Here is a 24,466-nt window from a genome sequence, read left to right as displayed (position 1 = left end):
TGAAAAGCTGGTTAAATACAGTATACTTTATCATCTCAATTTTATATTTGGGCCCCTGAACTGCAGACAGGATGTGAGACTTGCTGAAGGTTCATCTCTGTAAGAATGGCAAAGCTGAGATTGGAACAAAAAACAGGACTATGTAGCACTTTAAAGACTAACAAGATGGTTTATTAGGTGATGAGCTTTCGTGGGCCAGACCCACTTCCTCAGATCAAATAGTGGAAGAAAATAGTCACAACCATATATACCAAAGGATACAATTAAAAAAAATGAACACATATGAAAAGGGCAAATCAAATTTCAGATTTCTGACCCATGAAAGCTCATCTCCTAATAAACCATCTTGTTAGTCTTTAAAGTGCTACATAGTCCTGTTTTTTGTTAAAGCTGAGATTGTAACTCTTGAGCACATGATCTTCATTTGTATATTTAAACTACATTTTATTGCCACTCAATCAAGAACACCCAGACAAATGCATTTTTTAAATTCTTCCTATGTTTGATTTTTACTTTCTATTCATACATTTATTTTTAAATATATTTTTTCTTTGTCAGATTTGTCCTTTTCTCACACTTGAATCAAGTTTATTTTATATATGAGTCTTGATCATAACCACAGCATAGCTACAGATCATCTTACACACAGGCAGGTAGTGCAAACTAAATGAAATGAAACACTAAATTAAATGAAAAATGTTTATAACATATGAAAGGTTAGCGCTGGCAAAATTTCTAATGGATTATGCTAGAACATTTTCTGACGTAGGCAGCACTTTTTGAGGGTGGTGGGAGGGAAAGATATTATTTTCCATAGGAATAAATCTACAGACTCATTGCCATTACGCCAGTCGAAAAATTGATTCAGTGTTTTTCTCTACTATTTAATAATGTCTTAGCATAGATTGTTCAGAAATGCTTAAACACTGCAAATTAATGTTGAAATCCTGGCCCACTGAAATCAGAGTCCTGTTAATGATTTCAAGAGGAGGATTTTATCATAGATACAGACAGTCCCCGAGTTACGTGGATCCGACTTACGTCGGATCCGCAGTTACGAATGGGGATTTTCTCGCCCCAGAGGACTGGGGCGGTGGGACGCCTGGTCCCGCCGCCCGCCTCCTCCGGGGCGAGAAAAGCTGCTCCCCTTCTCCCTGGTCTGCTGGGGGAGCCAGCAGACCAGGGAGACACTGAGCAAAGTGGCGGAGGACCCGGGGCCGGACCCGCGGTGCTTCCAGATCAGCTGGAAGCGCCGCGGGTCCGGCCCCGGGTCCTCCGCCACTTTGCTCAGCGTCTCCCTGGTCTGCAGACCAGGGAGATGCTGAGCAAAGCGGCGGAGGACCCGGGCCAGACCGCAGCGCTGATCTGGAAGCGCCACGGTCCGGCCCGGGTCCTCCGCCGCTTTGCTCCGCATCTCCCTGTTCTGCTGGGGGGGGGGGGACGCAGCTAGTGCCCCCCCAGCAGATCAGGGAGACGTGGAGCAAAGCCTGGGGCCTGTGGTAGAGCAGGTGGGGCGCTGCCAGTTGGTCCCGCAGCACCGCTCCTTGGCTCTACTGAACCAACCCAGCAGCACCCCAGCTGCTCTGCCCCAGGCGTCCTGATTCAGCCGCTGCTGATCAGTTTCAGCAGTGGCTGAATCAGGACGCCTGGGGCAGAGCAGCTCGGGTGCTGCTGGGTTGGTCCAGTAGCATGGCCGCTCCTTGGCGCTACTAGACCAACCCGGCAGCACCCCAGCTGCTCTGCCCCAGGCATCCTGATTCAGCCGCTGCTGATCAGTTTCAGCAGTGGCTGAATCAGGACGCCTGGGGCAGAGCAGCTCGGGTGCTGCTGGGTTGGTCCAGTAGCGTGGCCGCTCCTTGGCGCTACTGGACCAACCCAGCAGCACCCGAGCTGCTCTGCCCCAGGCGTCCCCAAGTCAGCCGCTGCTGAAACTGACCAGCGGCTGACTACAGGAAGCCCGAGGCAGAGTTGCTCTGGCCGGGCTTCCTGGAATCAGCTGCTGATCAGTTTAAGCAGCAGCTGAGTTGGGGATGCCTGGGGTTCTTAAGTTGAATATGTATGTAAGTCGGAACTGGTGTCCAGATTCAGCCGCTGTTCAAACAGATCAGTTTCAGCAGCGGCTGAATCTGGATGCCAGTTCCGACTTACATAGGGTATGTCTACACTACAAAGTTAGTTCGAACTAACGGACGTTAGTTTGAACTAACTTTCATAGGTGCTACACTAGCGCTCCGTTAGTTCGAATTTAATTCGAACTAATGGAGCGCTTAGTTCGAACTAGGTAATCTTCATTTTACGAGGATTAAGCCTAGTTTGAATTTACTAGTTTGAATTAAGGGGTGTGTAGCCCCTTAATTCAAACTAGTAGGAGGCTAGCCCTCCCCAGCTTTCCCTGGTGACCACTCTGGCCAACACCAGGGAAACTTGTCTGCCCCCCTCCCGGCCCCGGACCTCTTAAAGGGGCATGGGCTGGCTACGGTGCCCGGGCCAGGTGCAAGCCTGCCAGCACCCAGACAGCAGACCCTGCACCTGGCACGGCTCGAGCCACCCACCCGATGCCCCCCAGCCCTCCTCCTCTTCCCGGGACCACGCTGGTGGCTCCTGGGAGCTTGCCCGGGACCGCAAGAGGCGGGCACCCGCCTGGGCTAGTGCAGATATCGTGGACCTCGTCCACGATCTCCACAATAGGCACAGGAAAGTGGCCAGCTAGCGCAGGAGAGCTGCCAGCTTGGCCACCCAGGAGCAGGTGTGCATGAAAATCAAGGGGGTCCACTGAGACCCCCGATCCTGAGCCCTGAGCTTACAATGGCCATACTGGGTCAGACCAAAGGTCCATCTAGCCCAGTAGCCTGTCTGCCGACAGTGGCTAACACTAGGGACCCTTGAGGGTATGGACCGAAGACAGTGACCAAGCCATTTGTCTCGTGCCATCCCTCTCCAGCCTTCCACAAACCTTGGGCAGGGACACCACTCCTACCCCCTGGCTAATAGCACTCCATGGACCCAACCTCCATGACTTGATCTCACTTCCCTTTAAACTCTGTTCCATTTCTAGCCTTCACAGCCTCCTGCAGCAAGGAGTTCCACAGGCTGACTCTTTGCTTTGTGAACAACAACTTTCTGTTACTAGTTTGAAGCCTGCTACCCATTCCTTCCTTTTGGTGTCCTCTAGTCCTTCTTTATGGGAACTAATGAAGAACTTTTCTGTATGCACCCTCTCCACCCAACTCCTGCTTTTAGAGACCTCTATCCTGTCCCCCCTCCATCTCCTCTTTTCTAAACTGAAAAGTCCCAGTCTCTTTAGCCTCTCTTCATATGGGACCTGTTTCCAACCCCTGATCATTTTAGTTGCCCTCCCCTCTCCCACCTCTTTTTCCCAGTCTCCCCCAGTTTTGTTCAATAAAGACAGATTCCATTTTTGAACACAATTGTCCTTTATTTTGTACATCAAGAAGAGGGGCTAGGGAAGGGTAAGTGGAAGGAGGTGAGGGAGGAATGGGGTACAAGCCCCCGATGGGGAGGACTGGGCTGGCTCTGTGGGCTTCTGGGTGTGGAAGCTCTCCTGCAGCCCCCCAATTGTCCCCTCTCCCCAGATGGAAGCCTGTGGCAAGTGCAGCCGGGCTGATGGCCGAGTGGTGTGATGTGCCCAGTGTGGGTACTCCGGGCACTCCAAGCCAGGACTGCTTTGCAAGCGGGGCACCCCTGAGAACTGTCTGTCCGGGGTGGGGGTCGGGACCCTTTAAGCACAGCCCTCGGCTAGCCTGAGACAGCATCTCCACGCTCTAATGCTAATTCGAACTAGTTTTTAGTTCTAGACGCGTTAGTTTGAATTAGCACTGTAGTGTAGACGTACCATACAGATTCAACTTAAGAACAAACCTACAGTCCCTATCTTGTACATAACTCGGGTACTGCCTGTACATAGTTCCAAAATAAAAGTCAGTCACAATATTTGCTACTTAAATATTTTAGTATAGAAGAAGAACTTTTAAAAAAAATGTAAAACATAAATCAGGCTTAGCTTTATGCACTGTGAATAATTTCATTTGGAATACTCACAGGGTCTAATTCCATAAAGAGTCCTTTTGGGTCTAATTCAATAAAGCATCCCTATTCAGGAATGCACTGAAGCACATGTTTAAATAAAATGCAAGTGAATGTGACTTGAACACATGCATAATGTTCTGACATGCTTTCCTAAATATAGGAAAGAGTATGATTTAAATACACATGCAAATCTTTAGAGAATTGAATTCTAAGTAATTACTGCTTTGCAAGCACTAATGTGCACATATATCATATATATCTATTTAATCAAAGCTGTTTTAAAGGGATAAAACGTATAAATGTTTAACATATGAAATCTGCAGAATTCATTAAAACTTTCAAATTAATTTTGTTTGCTTTCAAATCACTCAATAAATTCCACTCAGAGAAAGTGAAGTATGTCACATGGCAGCTTTATGATGTTTTACAGTCGAGTGTTCTACAGATCTACTGAAAAACAGCTGACACAATCTTAAATACCAGGTCAAATAACATTGCCTACAATATTGCATTTATCATATGGACATACACAGTTTTGTTTTCAGATATATTAAAATTCTGTAAAGAGCTTTCAATGTAAACAGATTTAAAATTTTATTTCACAAGACATATCTTAGCTGTATGGGAGACCTGACCTTTGAAAGAGAGTCTAGTTATTTAATCAACACGTATAATGGACTATATTACATATACACCAAAAGTCTAATTTATTCCGTGGGGGATAAAAAGCATCAACTGCAAAGAAAAATATAAACACTTTTTTTTAAAAAAAGAAAAATTACCAGCAATACAGTTTGGCAGCAGAGAAGGATCAAGAAATGGTAATAATCATCTTGTTCTTCACATAAACTACAACATACCATTTGAATGAAACTTTTAAAGATGAAAATTATCCATAAAAACACAAAATAAATTCCTCTAATCCTTGTGCCATAAATTACTAATCCATCTGGAAAGCTAAATTTGTTGCAAATGTTTACAAGGGTCTAAATACCATCAGAAAAAAAGGCAACTGGGTTAGTAACATATAAAATAAATAAATAAATAAACAGACAAACAGCTGAAACTGTTTGATCATATGGTAAGCAGGATTTACAAAAGTACTTACAGCTCTCAATCTCCAGTGTGCAGTTTTGTTCATCCAGTGGATATCTTCGTAGGTCCATCATACAAGCAGCTGTTGTTGTAATTCTAGAAGAGAAGCATATATGAAGGCCACTTTTATTATGTCTGAATCATATCTGTTTGATTAAATGGAGTTGAAACAACAGGGAATGGATTCTGCATGATAAACACTTTTGCTTCTTTGCTTATTACTAAGATATCGCAATGTGCTGATTATTCGTAAGTGTATGGAATCATTAATATAGTTTATGGAATCAAACTGATACCATGCCAATCTGGTAGACTAAGGAGCAGCTGATTACATTTATATGTCTCCTATATTATCTTAGAGCCTCATAATCTTCAATTGAGTTATACTGACAACACCCTAGTAAAACAGGACAATATTATTATTTCCAATTTACAGATGTAAAACTGAGGCAAAGAAACACTAGTGTATGTTTATACTCCAATAAATAGGTATAGTCTTAACTCAGGTTAAAATAGTAGTGCAGACATGGTGACTACTTTTAACTCAGGTTAGCAGCTCAAATTCACCCCTGAGCTCCTTGATAGGCTGTTACTTGAGATGCCAAGTTTTTTCTGCCATTTTAACCAAGGTTAAGAACATTAAATAATATTTATTTTGCACAATCACATGTATAATTCAATTTTCCATTCTATCTTTCACTGTGCAAATGAAGACTTATGTTTGTGGTGCATCCTCATCATCAGCAATGCAAGAAGTATTTTCGGGATTCTGTTTATGAACTATTTAGAGCATATTTATGCCTTGACATTGCAGAAGTCTTTTGGGCCTTTTAGATGTTTGAAACATCTGTACCATGAAAAATGTTTCAGGGAGAAATAACCCTGCTAGATTTCAGGGAGAAATAGCCCTTAGCTGAATGTAAATCAACGCAGAGCACATCAGCAATATTTTATTAGTTATCCTTTCAAAACTTTCTGTTGTGTAGGAAAAACAATTTTTGATCTTTCTCCCCTACCCCAAAAACACATAATGTTGTGCACTCTACTGTGCTTGAAAAATAGTACATTTTGCAATCTGCCAGCATATATATGAAATGGATATGTTTTAGCCTCCTTTTAACTTCTAACCCTCGATATGTGCTCTACTATCCACTGGGAGAAGGAACAGGAAATGGCCTGAGGCCTAAACCTCCTCCAGTTGGACTCTTCAAGAGCTAGGAAACTCCTCCATTGCTGGGATCCATTTTTCCATCTCTAGACATCATGGCCTACCCCAGTCCCAACAGCTTATTTAGATACAAGAATAGCAGCAGTTCCTGGAGAGACTCAATGGTCTCTCAATATGCTTTAGTAATCCTCTTAGGGGGCAAATGTGGCTGTTGGGGGGAGTATACCCACCTCATCAGCACCCTTTTTGATACCACAGCTTCAGAAATAGAGTTGCCTGAGACATAGTGCTAAGGTAACTTTTTAAAAGCACTAATGCATATTTCCTGAGTGCCTTATGATGAGCAAGGTAAAACCTGACTATTTCCTTAATTCTTTGGGAAGCGGAAAGTAGTCATTGGTGGAGATGACACAGATGATAAAAGGAGCATAAGGAAACCTCAACTGAACAAACTCAGAAATTGACACCTACTTTACAGGTGAATGAGCCCTTCAAGCATGAACTGCCAGGTGACGACTCGACATAAAGCTCTGAGGTCAATAGTTGTATGTAGCCATTGTGGTATGCTCAGCCCAACAGCAAACACCAACTTCTCATCACATATAGCTATGAACGTATTGGGATAAATACGTTTTGTATTTCTCTAGGCGTCCTTTTTACATCTGTTGTCTCTTCAAGTTCTTTCCACAATGTGCATCATTCTATAAGGCCTAGTTCACATTAAGGATGTTAACTAACGAGTAATTTATGAGTTGAGTAGTCAGTGGAATTTGATAGGTACTTCCGCATTACTCCTTTGAAATATACAAGAGCCCCAGCTCTTTGTACATTTCAAAGGAGGAATGCAGAACTCCGCTTGCAGCCCAGGGCCAGCAGGAAGTCATACAATCATAGGACTGGAAGAGACCTCAGTAGGTCATCAAGTCCAGCCTCCTGCCCAAAGCAGGACCAATCCCAACTAAATCAACCCAGACAGGGCTTTGTCAAGCTGAGACTTAAACACCTCTAGGAATGGAGATTCCACCACCTCCCTAGATAACCCATTCCAATACTTCAACACCCTCCTAGTGAAATAATTTTTCCTAATATCCAACCTAGACCTCCCCCACTATAACTTGAGACCATTGCTCCTTGTTTTGCCTGAGACCAGCCTCTCTCCATCCTCTTTGGAACTTCCCTTGAGGAAGTTGAAGGCTGCTATCAAATCCCCCTCACTCTTTTCTTCTGCAGACTAAACAAACCCAAATCCCTTAGCCTGTCCTCATAGGTCATGTGCTCCAGCCCCCTAATCATTTTGGTTGCCCTCCGCTGGACCCTCTCCAATGCATCCACATCCTTTCTATAGTGGGGGGCCCAGAACTGGGCGCAATACTCCAGATGTGGCCTCACCAGAACCAAATAAAAGGGAAATAAGCACTTCTCTAGATCTGCTGGCAATGCTCCTCCTAATGCAACCTAATATTCCATTTGCTTTCTTAGCTACACGGGCACACTGTTGACTCATATCCAGCTTCTCATCCACTGTAATCACCAGGTCCTTTTCTGCAGAACTGCTACTTAGCCAGTTCCAAGCTCCACGAGGGTGCTTACCTTTTGAAATGCACGAGAGTCCCCAGGGGACTTAAAGCTGGCTCCAGGCTGCACGAGGTGAGCCAGCTTTGAAATGTAGAAGAGTCCCCAGCGGGGTCTCTTGTGCATTTCAAAGTGGAAGCTCCTGCATGGAGCCTGGGGTCAGAGTCTCCCCACTAACCCTCGTGCTCCATGCTGCACTGCTGCTTTGAAATGCCACGTGGAGCCCGAGGTCAGATGATCCCTGGCTCTGCTTAGCATTTCAAAGCGCCAGTGCCACATGGAGTTCGGGATCACCTGGATACTCCTCAGCTGACTCTGACTCCATGTGGCACTGCCACTTTGAAACACCACAGCTGCATTTCAAAGGGGGTAGCGATGCACAGCTGATTCCAGGCTCTGTGCAGCGCTGACCCTTTAAAACACCACAGTGCCGCTTCAAAGGGGCAGTACTGCATGGAGCCCAGGGTCAGCTCCATGCAACGCTGCTGCTTTGAAACACTGTGGCAGCATTTCAAAGGGGCAGTGCTGCCCAGAACCCAGGCACAGGCTTCGTGTGGCACTGCCACTTTGAAGTAACCTCTCTTCCCCCTCCCCCCTTTTCTGCCTCTATCTAATAGAGGCAGCAGGAGAGGGATTGAGTAGCCGACTCGATTATCTGATAAGCATTTGTTTATCAGATAGTTGACTAGTCCCTAATATCCTTAGTTTAGGTGAAATATTCTCCATGACCTAGAACGCCTGCATAATTTGGTACTGGGCCTGACTATCCAGAGGGGACCGTATGTAGTACTGCCATCATAGTCCCCTATTCACTGTAGAGACATCCTCACTTGAAATTCCAGTTGCTTGCACCAGACCCTTGATGCTGCCTACCTTTGCCTCTCCTACTAATAACTCCAACCTTGACACTTTCCCTTTTTCTATACACTACTACTACAAACATTCACTAAATCCTATCCATCTGTCTCCTTCAAAACCGTGAACACGGAAAGTGAGGAAGGCAGGTCTTTTATCTTCAGGAGAGACAGACTTCAAGCTCAGTGCTACTTGACCACTTTAACATATGTTTCCTGATAATGAGTACGCCTATGGCATCTTAGAGACTAACAAAAATATATAGAATCATTAGATGAATTAGCCATGCCACTGACACCTGGAGAGAAGAGTGTCAGAAGAGAGAAAGCAGAACAGAGATAGAAGACAGCTATTGATTTCCTCCTGGAAGTAGAAGGGGAAGAAGATATTGAGAATTATTAAAAGCTAAACAGATAGCACCACCTATATTTAATAATATTGTCCACCAATTTCCAATATAAGACTGCTTCCTCTGTCTTATAACTTTGTCATGCAGGCTGATTATTTTGGGGAAAGTTTCGGCAAAAAACTTTGCTTTGTTTCTAAGTTATCCAAGTTTCAGCTGTTTCTGAGAACAAAACTAAGGACAGAAATGTTGTTTGCACAGGTTAAAAACAAAATAAAACCAACCCTACAATTGTTTGGTTGAGCAGCTTTAGCATCTTCAGGAGGGATTTGAAATTTTGCAGGGGGTTTGTTCCTGCATTGGGGATGCATCCAACATTGGACAAATTGCTAATAAAAATCAGTTCACACATTCAGCTAACTGTGGCAGCTAGATTTCCTGAAGATTGTGTCAGCTCTGAGGATGCCTCATCCTTTCACAACTCCTGTGTGCCAATCAACTCAACAACTTTAATTCTGGTATTTCTCAATTTTGAATGTTTGACTTTTCAACTTTAACAATGTTTCAATTCAATGTATATAATGACTTTGTAATTATCACAAACATATATTGGTGTATGAGCCTAAAGATGGACTCTTGCCTCCTCAGAAATGGGAATAATTAAGAGTAATTGGTGGTTAATAGGATATGGCTTTAATCAAACCTAAGGAACAGTTTAGGATCATTTCAATACAGCATGTTTGTTCATTCTATCCACAGTGAAAATCAACAGAAAAATGTATCTGTCCTTTCCTCTCCCCCTACTCTTTCTCATAATTTTATATTGACTAGAAATGGGGACACAACATTTTCCCCCAAAATGATATTCATCTTGCATAAGTGCAGTGAATAGATTCTTTGTTTCTAAGTTATCTTTCACAACTGACAGAATTAAAATATCAAAAATACTTTGAAGACCAGAGCCTTGAGAAAAGCCCATTGGAAAGGAACTTTAGAATATCCACAACTTTCTGCAGTCATGAGAGGCACTCTGCTCTTAGAGATATACTGTATGAAAGGAAATAACACAGAAGCTGTCTGCTATTCTGATTTTTCATCTACTTTTAATGAAATAGAAGCCCCTTTGATGTTCCATTTTATGAGTCTGCTAAAAATGAAAATCAGTCTTCAGCAATCTATTTTATGGTGAATGTTTCTGATGTAAAACCACTGCAGGGTATCACAAGGCAACACTTTCTTCTGCTTTTTTGTTTTTGTTTAAGCTAAACTGAGTAAATAAAACATATAATGAAACAAAGACGCAAAAGAAAACTGTATATTTCAAAAGAGGCATCTTAGGGTCAAAATACTACTATTTTTATGGAATGTATTATATACTGCAATGCATACAGACTAAACACATTAGATAGTCAGGATAGTCTCAGAAGGGCAATTATGCATGTATACAGTCCTCCTTTCCTTTGCACCACCTATGCAAGGACCTTTCACAAGGATGTATAGGCTGTGCAGTCCCTCATCTAGCAGCTGCTTTGGGAGCAACTGTGTTAGTCAGAAGAACAATCCCTGTGCAAGCTGCCTATGGAGTGCTGCAAACTTACACAGTCCCCTACTCAAGGGGATATTAAAGGCCATAGTTTGGCTCTTAGATTTTAACCTATATTACAAACTAGTAGTAATACAGACAATAATAATATCTAATGTATACTGTTACGGAAGAATTACTTACTCGTTCTCACTATCTTTTAAATAAAGCACAACTATTTAGTTTTGTCAGCACTGCAAACTCTACCTGGTATCAGAAACATAAACAGATCTTAATAGTTCTGTAGTCACCAGTAATAAAGGTACTTATTGAAAGCTAGTTGAACAATACTGTTAATGTATGAATTAGGCCAACTCCCTTCTCCGTAGCTGTACTGCCTCTGCATGATTAATCAAAATATGAAATAGGGGCCAAAATAATTTTCCTCTAAATAAGCAGATATAATTCTGAAAACACACAGGGAATTAATCAGCTGAGTAAGGCAGTGACATTTTATATAGTTCCTCTGGCCAAAACTGTTGAGTTCCTTTTCTGGAGAACTGTCAAAGTCATTCATAGCAATCATGCTTGCTTGAAGGCTGATCCAGCTCCCATTCAAATCAAGAACAAAAATCTGTATCAGAGGAAAGCAAGAGGGCCAAATTCTTCCCTCAGAAGCATGCACACAACTCCTAGTGAAGACTCTAGCATAATATGGCTCTTAATTAGCATCTCCACTATCAATTTACAAAGCCTTTGATGTAAATTATGTTCTGCAACTGACCATGTCCCTTTATCACGATCATTATCAGTCTCCTCTGCACATCATGAGTAAGAGTCATTGGCTCTTCTCCTATCTGAATTAGTATCTAAGCCATGTACTGTACTCAGTGTTCACATCAGCTCCTTGGAAATGGACCTGCTCCATGACAGTTGGAAATGTTGGCAGCAGTAGGCAGCAGAACCAATTACAAATATGTGGAAATCTGGAGACAAAACTGCATTATGATTTATCTCTCACTTACACAGAAATATCAGCTTTAAAAGAGATATGCTCAAGATTGTTAGAATATTATTGGCTTTGCAATCTTTGGTTAGCCTGCATATTTTGATTTAAAGATTGGTCAAATATTTCTTTCTCCTTCTCTAATCCCCTGCCCTCACAGCAGAACTAAGCACCATTCCTCACAGATTTGTCCCAGCTCCTTAAATGCCCCCCCACAAAGCTTGATCCCACAACCTAGGGTTTAGCTAACCAATGCTCAAACCACCGAGCTATCCCTCTCCCTCCCATTAGTACATCAATCACCCTAACATCTGCTGGAAGTGCAATACAATTGTGCACAGATGGAAGTTTTTGGAGAGTGCTGAGGACAACTTCCTGGTGCAAGTGCTGGAGGAACCAACTGAGGTCATGCTCCTCTTTTCCTGATACTCACAAACAGTGAAGAATTGGTAGGGGAAGTAAAAGTAGGTGGCAACCTGGGCTGCAGTGACCATGAGATGGCTGAGTTTAGAATCCTGACCAAAGGAAGAAAGGAGAGCAGCAGAATACAGACCCTGGACTTCAGAAAAGCAGATTTTGATTCCCTCAGGGAACTGATGGGCAGGATCTCCTGGGAGGTTAAAATGAGAGGGAAAGCAGTCCAGGGTAACTGGACATATATTAAAGTAGCCTTATTGAGGGCACAGAAAAAAAAACATTCCAATGGTTTGACCATCTTGACTTAATAGAGAAATCTTCAGCAAGCTTAAACACAAAAAGGAAGTTTACAGGAAGTGGAAACTTTGACATTACTAAGGTGAAGAATAAATATATTGCTCAAGCATGCAGGAGTGTAATCAAAGCGCAACTGGAGTTGCAGCTCGCCAGGGATGGGAAGGATAACAAAAAGGGTGTCTACAAGTATGTTTGCAACAAGAAGAAGGGAAGGTATAGGACCCCTACTGAATGGGGAAGGCAACCTAGTGACTGTTGATCTGGGAAAAGCTGAAATAGCCAATGCTTTTTTGCCTCAGTTTTTACAACGTCAGCTCTCAGATTGCTGCACTAGGCAGCACAGTATGGGGAGGAGGTGACCCACTTTCAGTAGTGAAAGAACAGTTTAAGGTCCATTTAGAAAAACTGGACATGTGTAAATCCATGGGGCTGAATCTAATGCATCCAAGGGTGCTGAGAGAGTTGACAGTCACTGGCCATTATCTTAGAAAACTCTCATCAATCAAGGGAAGTCCTGGATGATTGAAAAAAAGCAAATGTGCCCATCTTCAAACAGGGGAAGGAGGATTATTTGTGAAACTACAGACCGGTCAACCTCACTTAGTATTAATTTCCTCACTTGGTATTAATCTCCCATAGTATTCTTGCCAGCAAGTTACAAATTATAGCCTAGATGAATGGACTATATAAAGGTGGATAGAAAGCTGGTTAAGATTATCAGGGTCAATGAGTTGTGATCATTGCCTTGATCTCTAATTGGCAGCAATATCAAATGGAGGGCCCCAGGACTTGGTCCTGGAACTGATTTTGTTCAACATCTTCACTAATTATCTGGATGATGGGTTGGTTGGCACCTTCAGTGAATTTGCAGATAATACTAAGGGGGGCGGTGGCTGAAGTAGATACACTGGAGAGTAGGGAAAGAGCCGTGGTCACCAATCCATCAATTAGAATTGACTGGTCGATCGGTGGGTATCATAACACTCTTGCACACATACCAGACCCCAAATCTGAGCCTATCATACACAAACCCCCCCTGTCCTGAGCCTCTCACATCCCCAAACTCCTACACCCCCACATCCTCCGTCTCCTGCCACAACACTCCTGCACCATCCACACACCATAAATCTGTCCCGACCTCCCTGCCCTGAGCCCCTCACATACTCCAATCCAAACCCCTGCACCCTCACTTCCACAACCCTGTGGCTTGCTCAGCACCCCAACCCTCCACCTTACCCCAACCCTCCCCAGCCTGGAGACCCCTCCCCGAGACAATATCCCCTTCTCCACATCCTCCTGCATCCAAATTCCCACCCAGAGCTTGCACCTCTCACCCCTTCCCACAACAAAATCCCTCATTCCCACCCCAGAACCCACACCTCCTGTCTCAACCAAGCGAGGATATGGCTAAACTACAAGGCTGTGTCTAGACTGCACCCCTTTTGCGGAAAAGGGATGCAGATGAGACACAGCGCAATTGCAAATGAAGTGGGGATTTAAATCTTCCCTGCTTCATTTGCATAAACATGGCTGCCGCTTTTTTCTGGCTCAGGGCTTTGCTGGCAAAAAGCGCCAGGCTAGACGGGGATCTTTCAGAAAATAAAGCCTTTTCCGAAAGATCCCTTATTCCTAATTTTAAGAGGAATAAGGGATCTTTCAGAAAAGGCTTTATTTTCAGAAAGATCCCCATCTAGACTGGCGCTTTTTGCCAGCAAAGCCCCGAGCCAGAAAAAAGCGGCAGCCATGTTTATGCAAATGAAACGGGGAAGATTTAAATCCCCGCTTCATTTGCAATTGCGCTGTGTCTAATCTGCATCCCTTTTCCGCAAAAGGGGTGCAGTCTAGACACAGGCCAAGAGTTTTTCTGGCAAACATGCTCTTTTGGCAGCCTCTGTATTCCTCGTTCCACAAGGAAAAAGGGGGCTTGCAAAAGAAGGGTTTTTTCCGACATTTGGCTCAGTCTAGACAGGCCAAAGTTCGAAAAAACCTCTTCCGACAGAAGGATAAAAAAAAGCAGCAGTGTAGCTGTACCCTGAGAGTGTATAAGCGCCAGGGATAGCAAGGGGAACAGAGAGGGCAGGGCCTTAAGGAAGGGGTGGGGTCTCGGAGAAGAGATGGGGTAGATCTTAGCTTGTCCTGACATTTAAAAAGTGATCTTGGATGTAAAAAGGTTGGAGACCACTGGAACAGAGTATAGAGTGACCTAGACAATTTGGAGGATTGGGCCAAAAGAAATCGGATGAGGTTTAAGAAGGACAAGTGAAGAGTCCTGCACTTGGGATGGAAGAATCCCAAGCACTGTTATACATTGGGGATAAACTGGTTAAGCAGCAATTCAGCAGAGAAAGACCTAGACATTACAGTGGATGAGAAGCTGGATATAAGTCAACAGTGTGACCTGGTAACCAAGAAGGCTAATGGTATATTAGGCTGCATTAGTAGGACCAACGCCAGCAAATTGAGGGAAATGATTATTCCTTTATATTCAGCATTGGTGAGACCACATCTGGAGTACTGAGTCCAGTTTTGAGCTCCCCACTACAGAAAGGATGGAGAGAATCCAGCAGAGAGTAATTAAAATTATTAGGAGGCTATGACGGATAACTTACAAAGAAAGGCTGAGGGATTTGGACTTATTTAGTCCACAGAAGAGAAAAATTAGGGGGGATTCTGTAGCAGCTTTCAACTTCCTGAAAGAAAGGTGAAAGGTTCCAAAAAGGATGGCGAGATGCTCTTTTCAGTGGTAGCACATGACAGTGAGGGACATCTAAATTGGGTTGTGACTGACCGGGCCGTGTCTGGGCACAGCTGAGGGCGTCCGCTCAGGGCGAATTGCTCAAATCCGGGGCTCCTTACAGCCCCCCTGACTGGTGATCTCTCCAAATAGGCCACAAACCCGTCTCACAGAGCGCGCTTCAGCTGCCTGCCTGAAGCCTCACGAGCAAAACCCCTCCGACACCCCAGCAATATCCGTGCCCCAGATGGCCCCGGGCCTCATACACAGGTGGGGGGGTCCTAGCACCCAATCCCACCTACCCTGAACAAGTTCTGTCCAGTTCCAAGAAACCAGCCACAGATCCCTGGTCAATTTACCCTCTGGACCTTACCCACAAATCACGCTGGGCCAATCCTTTAGAATCTATATCTAAAGGTTTATTATTACAATAAAGAAAAGCATGAGAGTAAGGTTATTAAAGTACAGTACGTTACATGCACCGAATCTCCCAGTTCTCGATGCAGGCTCTAGCAGAGGTGTTGCAGCTGCTGGTTTAAAAGTTCTTATTGCACATCCTAAGATCAGGATGGGTTCACAGGTCTTCCGGGCTCTTCGATCCCTGCAATGCTGCCTCCGGGATGAAGTGCTGAGCTGAGAACAAAATGGCATCGACCACATGGCCTCTTTATACCCCCTTCCTGGCCTCTTCTGGTCTCAGCCAGTCACCTGGTCCTCAGCCTCTCTCTGCTAGCAGCTCTTGGGTCTCCGCCCTCCTGCTTTAGGTGTGTCCTTGGGCCATCAAGTGCCATTGTTCCACAGGGCTTCGCTACTCAGCCTGTCCATAGCAATGCTTAACCACATTCAGAGAAATATTCAGCTTCCACACAGATTACAGATTCCTACCTACACACATAGACATTATACACTCACATAAATAGCGTACATAAGATCAACAAACGATAAGCTCCCATTCAATACCCCACATGGCTTCCTTTTATACCAATTTCTGGGGCCAACACCCCCACCTAGGGGTGCAGCAGCGATCTGGCTGCTTCCCTCCAATTCAGTAATGTGACACCCCCAACACAAAACTGATGCAGGAAGTGATGCCAGTAACATCACTGAGGGCATCACAGGCCTCCCCAACCAAAATGGTGGCGTGCCTCAGTTTCCCTTCTCACACAGGATCTTCTGGCGGGAACCTTTTTTGTCCTGTAAGAAGTTCCAAGACCAGTTACAAGTGTTAACCATGAAATATCAACATCACAATGTCCTTTTATGTACAGTCTGTCACCGGGCACATTTTCTGACAAATAACGAAGTGTTTCCATGAGATCATGCACATTGTATACCTTTACAATTCTCTGCCACAATAATACATTGGTTACAAGAATTAACATCAGTAACAAGAACAATCCTATCTCAGGTGTATATTGAAATTCTCCATCAGGCCCCTTCTCTGGCCCCACACCATTGCAGTTTTGGCCCTTCAGGTTCAAACTGCAAATCTTCTTGGCCAAAGCAGGTCCTGCCCCTCCTCCCTGTCCTGTGGGCTCCAGGCCTGAAACCTCTGGCCTGAACAAGACAAAGGGCTGGCTGGGCGTGACTCCCTGGCTCACAATGGCCCTGGAATTCTCCCCCTTCCCCCACTCAGTGGGGTAACAGCAGTGAGCTGTAGACTCCCAAGTCTCTCCTCTGTCCACCTCCAACCTCTGTTTCCACATAGAACCAGCTATCCACTTCCCTGATTGATTATGAGTGTCCACCGTGTCCAGAGATGGGAGCTTAATCGCCATCTCCTGCATCCTAGGGAGAGTGACCACACAGCCATTCTGCTCTGCATACTTAGCTACACAGTCCTTCTCCTGAATCAGAGACACTAACTTCCCACTCTCCTCATTCACCTGGGAATCATCCTGTTCCATACACACTGGCTACGTCTACACTGGCCCCTTTCCCGGAAGGGGCATGTTGATTTCAGCGATCGTAATAGGGAAATGCGCGGGGGATTTAAATATCCCCCGCGGCATTTAAATAAAAATGTCCGCCGCTTTTTTCCGGCTTTTAGAAAAGCCGGAAAAGAGCGTCTACACTGGCCCCGATCCTCCGGAAAAAGCGCCCTACTTTGAAGTAGGAATAAGATCCTCCGGAAAAGGGCGCTTTTTCCGGAGGATCGGGGCCAGTGTAGACGCTCTTTTCCGGCTTTTCTAAAAGCCGGAAAAAAGCGGCGGACATTTTTATTTAAATGCCGCGGGGGATATTTAAATCCCCCGCGCATTTCCCTATTACGATCGCTGAAATCAACATGCCCCTTCCGGGAAAGGGGTCAGTGTAGACGTAGCCACTGACTTCCCAGCAGGCTGGTCACACACAGTCACTGGGTCATCAGCCTGCTCCAATTCTCTGGCTGTTCCTGCCTCATCTGGAACAACCCTCAGTCCCTCCGAGACTTCTCCAACACCATCCACACTGGGTTTCCCTAAACCCAAGTCAGTGGAGTCACTGCTAACAGACAAGTTCTGTCTGTCAGGCACTGCAACAAGTGCCTCACACAAGAAGCTGCTGCCTTTTACAGGCAGAGCTTTCCCCTGAATGCCTTCTCCAAGCCAGGCATCGTCACCTCTCTCAGTTACAGCAAACTGCTTGCTACAAGCACTGCCAGTAATGTGACATGGGTATTACAAAAAAAAACCCTATTACACTGGGAGGGTAGTAAAGCATTTGAATGGGTGCCTAGGGAGGTGATGGAATCTCCTTCCTTAGAGATTTTTAAGGTCAGTCTTGACAAAGCCCTGCTAGAATTATTTAGTTGGGGTTGGTCCTGCTTTTAGAAGGGTGTGGACAAGTTGACCTCCTGATGTCTTTTCCAACCCTAATCTTCTAAGATTCTAAAAGCAATGTACATCAAAGCACTGTGCTATAGATTCCGCATGTGGCTGCTGCAGCAGTGAAGTAACTGGATCCTAATTTGCATTGACACAGTCCTCTTCAAACAGGGCAATGTAATGCAAATTAATGATCTTTTAGTTCACACAAAGGGGAGTTACAGATCAGCACTGGTGCAAACTTCTATTCATAGGCTATAGCACAAAATGCAGGGGAGCAAAGACATAGATTTAAGACAGTGTTTCTCAAAGTGGTCCACCATGGACCCGCTCTGAGAAAGCTGCTATCAGGCCACTCTGGTTTGTTTACTTACCCGCTCTACAGCCACAGAGCCTCGCGGCTCCCATTGGCTGCAGTTCGCTGTTTGCAGCCAAGCAGAACTGTGGGAAACAGCATGATCCAGGTCACTGCTTTCCATGGCTCCCCTCTGCTGTGAATGGTGAACCAACACCAGTGGGATCTGTGTGGCTCTATGGCTGCGGAGCCGGTAAGAAAACAAACCAGAGCAGCTGTGTAGCAGCTTTCTCAGAGTGGGTCCTTGGACCGCTTTGAGAAACACTGCCCTACAGCATCTGTCTATCAGCTTTCCTTGAAATTGAGAAGCTCGGTTTCTCTCTGCTGAAAAGACAGTTCTGCTCTTTTTGGCCCTGCAAAATAGAAGAGAAAGTTATTCACCTGTGTAACTGAGGTTCTTTGAGATGGTTGCCCCTGTGGGTGCTCCACTTTAGGAATCTGTGCACTCCACGTTGGAGAATTGTGATAGCAGTGTCATCAGTAGACTGCACATGTCTGGCTCACGCTGGATGACACTGTTAACCTGCATGTGCAGCCAACTGACCTCTGCCACAGAAGGCTGGTATGCTCTGAAGCAAAGAGGTGGAAGGGTGGGTTGTGGAGCACCCACAGGGACAACCATTTTGAAGAACCTCAGTTACTACACAGATGAGTAACTTTCTCTTCTTCTTCTTTGAGAAAGTGTCCCTGTGGGTGCTCCACTTTAGGTGACTATAGAGAAGTATTCACTTGGAGGGAGGCTTTGGAGTCTAATGCTGGATAGCAGATAGGCCCGTCTGCCCAAATTGTGCATCAGTGACTGATATCTTTTCCAATGTCGACTGAAAGTATGTTCTGAAGTCCAGATGGCTGCTTTACCAATGTCTGCAAGACCTATGTTGAATAGAAAGGGCGTGGAGGTGGCCATTGCTCTGGTGGGATGCACATGAACCACGGCTGAAGATTCTTGATTTGCTATATGATAAGTAAGTTATATGCATTCCAATATCCATTCTATAGTCTCTGTATGGAAGTGGACTGACCCTGAGACAAACAGTCTAGGAGATTCACGGATTGCTTTAGTTCTACTAATGTAGAAAGCAATAGCACTTTATACATAACAGCTATGTCTACACTGCAGGCTTTTTGCGCAAGAAATGTTTTGAGCAAGCATGCATTCACACTGCCATGTGTTTTTGCGCAAGAGCATCCATGGCAGTGTGGACACTCTCTTGCACAAGAAAGCTCTGATAGTCATTTTAGCCATAGGGGTTTCTTGCGCAAGAATCCCCTGTTGCCTGTCCACACTGCCTTGTTAGGCAAGAGCTCATGCTCAAGAGGACTTATTCCTCGTGAGGAGAGGAATAACTCGGGCGCAAGAAGCCCTCTGTTTCAACACTTTATTGTAAATTTACTTGCGTAAGAATGCGCATGCAGTGTAGCGCTCAACAAATTTTTGCACAAGAATGGACATTCTTGTGCATAAAACCTGCAGTGTACATGAAGCCAGAGTGTGATCGAGGAACTTTCTCTGGTATTGGGGTGAAGTATTGGAAAGAAGACAAGTAAGCATATGGGTTCATTGCAATGGGAAAAGGAAGATACTTGCGGTGGGGGGGACTTTTGATGTGGTTTTGTCCTTGTGAAATATTGTATAAGGGGGTTCTACCATAAGGGCTCCCAACTCCCCAGTTTGTCTGGTTGAAGTGACTGCCACCAGGAAATGGTGCTGTTGTTGGTGACACTTGGCAGTCATGACACCATAGTCATAGGGCTAGAAAAGACCTCAGGAGGTCACTGAGTACAACACCCTGCCTAAACCAGGACCAACGCTAAATGAATCATACTAGCCAGGGCTCTGTCAAGCCAAGATTTAAAATCCTCTAGGGACGGAGATTCTACCACCTCTCCAGGTAACCCATTCCAGTGCTTCACGACACTTATAGTGAAATAATTTCTCCTAATAGCCAACCTAGAAACTCCCCCACCACAATTTGAGACCGTTCCTCCTTGTTCTGCCATCTGTCACTACTGAGAACAGACTCTCTCCATCCACTTTGGAACCCCCCTTCAGATAGTTTAAGGCAGTTATCAAATACCACCTCACTCTTCTCCTCTGCAGACAAAACGAGCTGAAATCCCTCAGCCTCTCCCCTCAGGTCATGTACTCCAGGTGCCTAATCATTTTGAATGCCCTCTGCTGGACCCTCTCCAATGCATCCACATCCTTCCTGTAGTGGGCAGCCCAAAATTGGACGCAATACTCCAGATGTGGTCTCACCAGTGCTGAATAAAGGGGAATAATCACTTCTCTACATCTTCTGGAAATGCTCCTCCTAATACACCCTAATATGACATTAACCTCCTTGGCTACAAGGGAACACTGTTGACTCATATCCAGCTTCTCATCCACTGTAATCCCCAGGTCCTCTTCTGCCGAACTATTGCTTAACCATACAGTCCCCAGCCTGTAGCAGTGCTTGGGATTCTTCCATCTCAAATGCAAGACTCTGCACTTGTCCTTGTTGAACCTCATCAGCTTTCTTTTGGCCCAATCCTCCAATTTGTCAAAGTCACTATAGACCCTATTCCTACCCTCCAGCTTATCTACCTCTCCCCCTATCTTAGTATCATCTGCAAACTCACTGAAGGTGCAATCCATTGCCTCACCCAAGTTATTAACAAAGATGTTTAAAGGGCTTGCACCTGCTGGGTGACTGTCAGGTAATGCAGCTACCCAGCAGGTGCAAGCTCTGTAAATGAAGCAGTTGAAAGGGCGTGCACATCTCCAGCTCCCTAGCAATGTGCTATAGATGCTGGGAGCTGCGAGCTCTTTTAGCTGTGTCTATTTAAAGGGTTCTCATGTTCCCCTTGACTGCCAGGCAATACATTGCCCGAGCAGGCATGAGGAAGGCACAATTCCTTTAAATAGAAGCAGTTAAAAGAGCTCATAGCTCTGGTGCTGCTAGCGTGTTGCTAGGGAGCCAGAGACATACACATCCTTTCAACTGCTTCTATTAAAAGGGCTCGCACCTTCTCCAGGGCTGTTAGGCAAGGAATGGGAAGATGCAAGCCCTTTCAATATAAGCAGTTAAAAGGGCCCATGTCTCTCTGAGGGTATGTCTACACTACAGCACTAATTCGAACTAACTTAATTCGAATTAGTTAATTCAAAATAAGCTAATTTGAACTAGTGCATCTAGACCTAAAAACTAATTCGAATTAGCGTTTTGCTAATTCGAACTAGCATGTCCACGCTGAGTGGACCCTGAACTGAAGTTAAGGCTGGCCAGAACCAGTGCCAGCAGGGCATCAGGTAGGACTTAGAGTGTGGAGCTGCTGCCTCAGGCTAGCCGAGGGCTGTGCTTAAAGGGACCTGACCCCCACCCCGAACAGACAGTTCTCAGGGTTCCCCGCTTGCTTATCTAACTCGATGAGGGACAGCAAAGCAGTCCTGACTTGGAGAGCCCTGAGTGCCTGCACTCGGCACATCACAGCACTCGGCCATCAGCCTGGCTGCACTTGCTGCAGGCTGCCATCCGGGGGGGGGGGGGGGGGGCAATCGGGGGACTGTCAGGACACGTGTGTTCAGAAATAGAAACTCTCTTTATTTAACAAAACTCGGGGGGGGGGGGAGGGATTAACCTCTGGGGAGACTGGGAAAAGGAGGTGGGAGAGGGGAAGAGAAAGCGTGGGAGAGGGGAGGGGGAAACCTGGGAGGAGGGAGCTGGAAGGGGGAAGCCAGGGGAAGAAGGAGGAGGGAAAGTATAAAACTATGGTATGCCATATCTTCAGTACAGTGTGCAGATGTGGTCTCCTCACCTCAAAAAAGATATTTTGGCCTTGGAAAGGGTTCAGAAAAGGGCAACTAAAATGATTAGGGGTTTGGAACAGGTGCCATATGAAGAGAGACTAAAGAGACTGGGACTTTTCAGATTAGAAAAGAGGAGACTGAGGGGGGATATGATAGAAGTCTATAAAATAATGAGTGGTGTGGAGAGGGTGAATAAAGAAAAGTTCTTCATTAGTTCCCATAATATAAGGACTAGAGGACACCAAATGAAATTAATGGGCAGCAGGTTTAAAACTAATAAGTGAAAGTTCTTCTTCACACAGCGCATAGTCAACCTGTGGAACTCCTTGCCACAGGAGGCTGTGAATGCTAGACCTATAACAGAGTTTAAAGAGAAGTTAAATAAATTAATGGAGGTTGGGTCCATGGAGTGCTATTAGCCAGGGGGTAGAAATGGTGTCCCTGGCCTCTGTTTGTGGAAGGCTGGAGATGGATGGCACAAGACAAATCGCTTGGTCATTGTCTTCGGTCCACCCCCTCCGGGGTAGCTGATGTTGGCCGCTGTCGGCAGACAGGCTACTGGGCTAGATAGACCTTTGGTCTGACCCACTACAGCCATTCTTATGTTCTTATGTTCTAAGCTCAGGGCTTAGGGTCGGGGATCTCACTGGACCAACTTGATTTTCATGCAAACCTGCTCCTGGGTTCGCATGTGGCCTTTGGTGGCCAGGCTGGCAGCTATCCTGCCCTAGACGGCTGCATTTCTGTGCCTAGTGCGGAGATCGTGGACGTTGGAGGCCTCCCCCCAAACCTTGATGAGGTCCACAATCTCCGCACTAGACCAGGCAGCCGCCCACCTCTTGCAGCCCCGGGCAGGCTCCTGGGAGCTGCCAGCCTGGTCCTGGAAAGAGGCGGAGGGCTGGGTGGTAGCGGGTGGCTGGCTCGTGCCGTGCCAGGTGCAGGGTCTGCTGGCTGGGTGCTGGCAGGCTTGCACCTGGCACAGGCACCGTAGCCAGACCGTGCCCCTTTAAGGGCTCTGGGGCCGGGAGGAGGGCAGAAGAGTTTCCCTGGTTTGGCCCAGTGTGGCCACCAGGGCAACCTGGGAAGGGCTAGCCTCCAACTAGTTTGAATTAAGTGGCTACACAGCCCTTAATTCGATCTACTTAATTTGAACTAAGCGTTACTCCTCGCAGAATGAGGTTTACCTAGTTCAAATTAAGCGCTCCGCTAGTTTGATTTAAATTCTAACTAGCGGTTTGTATGTGTAGCGCCTATGAAAGTTAATTTGAACTAACGGCTGTTAGTTCAAATTAACTTTCTAGTGTAGACATACCCTGGCTCTCAGGCAATGCATGAGGGGCAAGACCTGGAACTGCCTCTCAGGCTGGATCAAAGCCCTAAGTGAGCTGGATCCGGCCTGCTGAGAGGCTTTTGCCTACCGCTGTTGTAGATGGTGTATGGCAGTTAATGAAGATCTGTTGTAGCAACGCTGAACAGGACAATTCCAAGGATGTTAGCCAGTGAGAAGCCAAGCTCTGAGCTGCAAGACCTGTATGCTGGAGTGACAGAGTCATCCCTGGTCTGGTATAAGAAGGTGAGGAACAATGGGGAAATGCCACAGTGCTTGTGAGGGAGCCAGAGAGGGAGCATGGTTATTTGCAGGAGGTATGGGAACAAGGTCTGCTTAGGCCAATTTGGTGCGATCAGAATGACCATAGCCTTGTCCTATTTGATCTTGCCTAGGACACAATGGAGAAGAAGCAAGGATAGAAAGGAATAGAGAAGACGTGCATTCCATTAGATGGTGAACACATTCCCTCGTGAATGAAGTCTGAGCCCTGCTTAAGAGCAGTAAATGGGACAGTTGGTGTTGCTGCTGGTAGCAAATAAATCAATCACTGGATAATATCTCCAGCATTTGAATAATGGTTGTAGCATGCTGGGATTGATCTCTCATTCGTTGGTTTGAGAGAAACATCTGCTTAGATGTGACATTGCCTGTTCCTGGTAAATATGTAGCTAGCAGCTCTATGCTGTGGGGAATACACCATTCTCAAAGTACCGCCACTTCCCTGCAAAGAGGATTCATTCCTAGCAGCTGATGAAGTATATTGTAGTAAGATCGTTCATAAAGATTTGGACAGACTTCCCTCAAATGAGGGAAGGAGTTGGGTACTGGCCATAATTCTAACAGATTTATGTGAAGTCTAGTGGTCTCTGTGGTGAGGAAGCATGTGTTCTATTGGTCCTAATGGCAAGAGGTGGTTGAGCTTTTGTGTAAAGGCAGCTTTGTGAGATGGGTCCTTGAAGAGGGACCAGTGGGAGGTGGCGATTAGGAAGGGTAGAAGAAAAAGGGAGAGAATAGCCAACCAGAACAATCTCTAGCACCCACTGTCCATAGTGATGTTGCGCCATGCTGTGTAAAAGGATGATGGATGGTACCCCAATGGGGTAGACCTGATGGGATCCTGCA

General features: G+C 45.5%; 1 protein-coding gene across 7 annotated transcripts in view; it reads right to left on the bottom strand.

Annotated features, from left to right (window-relative positions):
- GABRB2 (gamma-aminobutyric acid type A receptor subunit beta2) overlaps nucleotides 1-24,466 on the bottom strand; it is a 395,901-nt gene that overhangs the window by 119,467 nt on the left and 251,968 nt on the right. For all 7 annotated transcript variants that reach the window (XM_014580642.3, XM_014580644.3, XM_025178486.2 and 4 more), the window contains one exon: nucleotides 5,156-5,238. In XM_014580642.3, coding sequence (XP_014436128.1) covers nucleotides 5,156-5,238 — 83 coding nt within the window. The remainder of the gene's footprint in view (nucleotides 1-5,155; nucleotides 5,239-24,466) is intronic.

Source organism: Pelodiscus sinensis, chromosome 17, assembly GCF_049634645.1.
Source record: "Pelodiscus sinensis isolate JC-2024 chromosome 17, ASM4963464v1, whole genome shotgun sequence".
NCBI classification, from domain to species: Eukaryota; Metazoa; Chordata; order Testudines; family Trionychidae; genus Pelodiscus; species Pelodiscus sinensis.
This window is presented reverse-complemented; position numbering and strand designations above follow the sequence as displayed.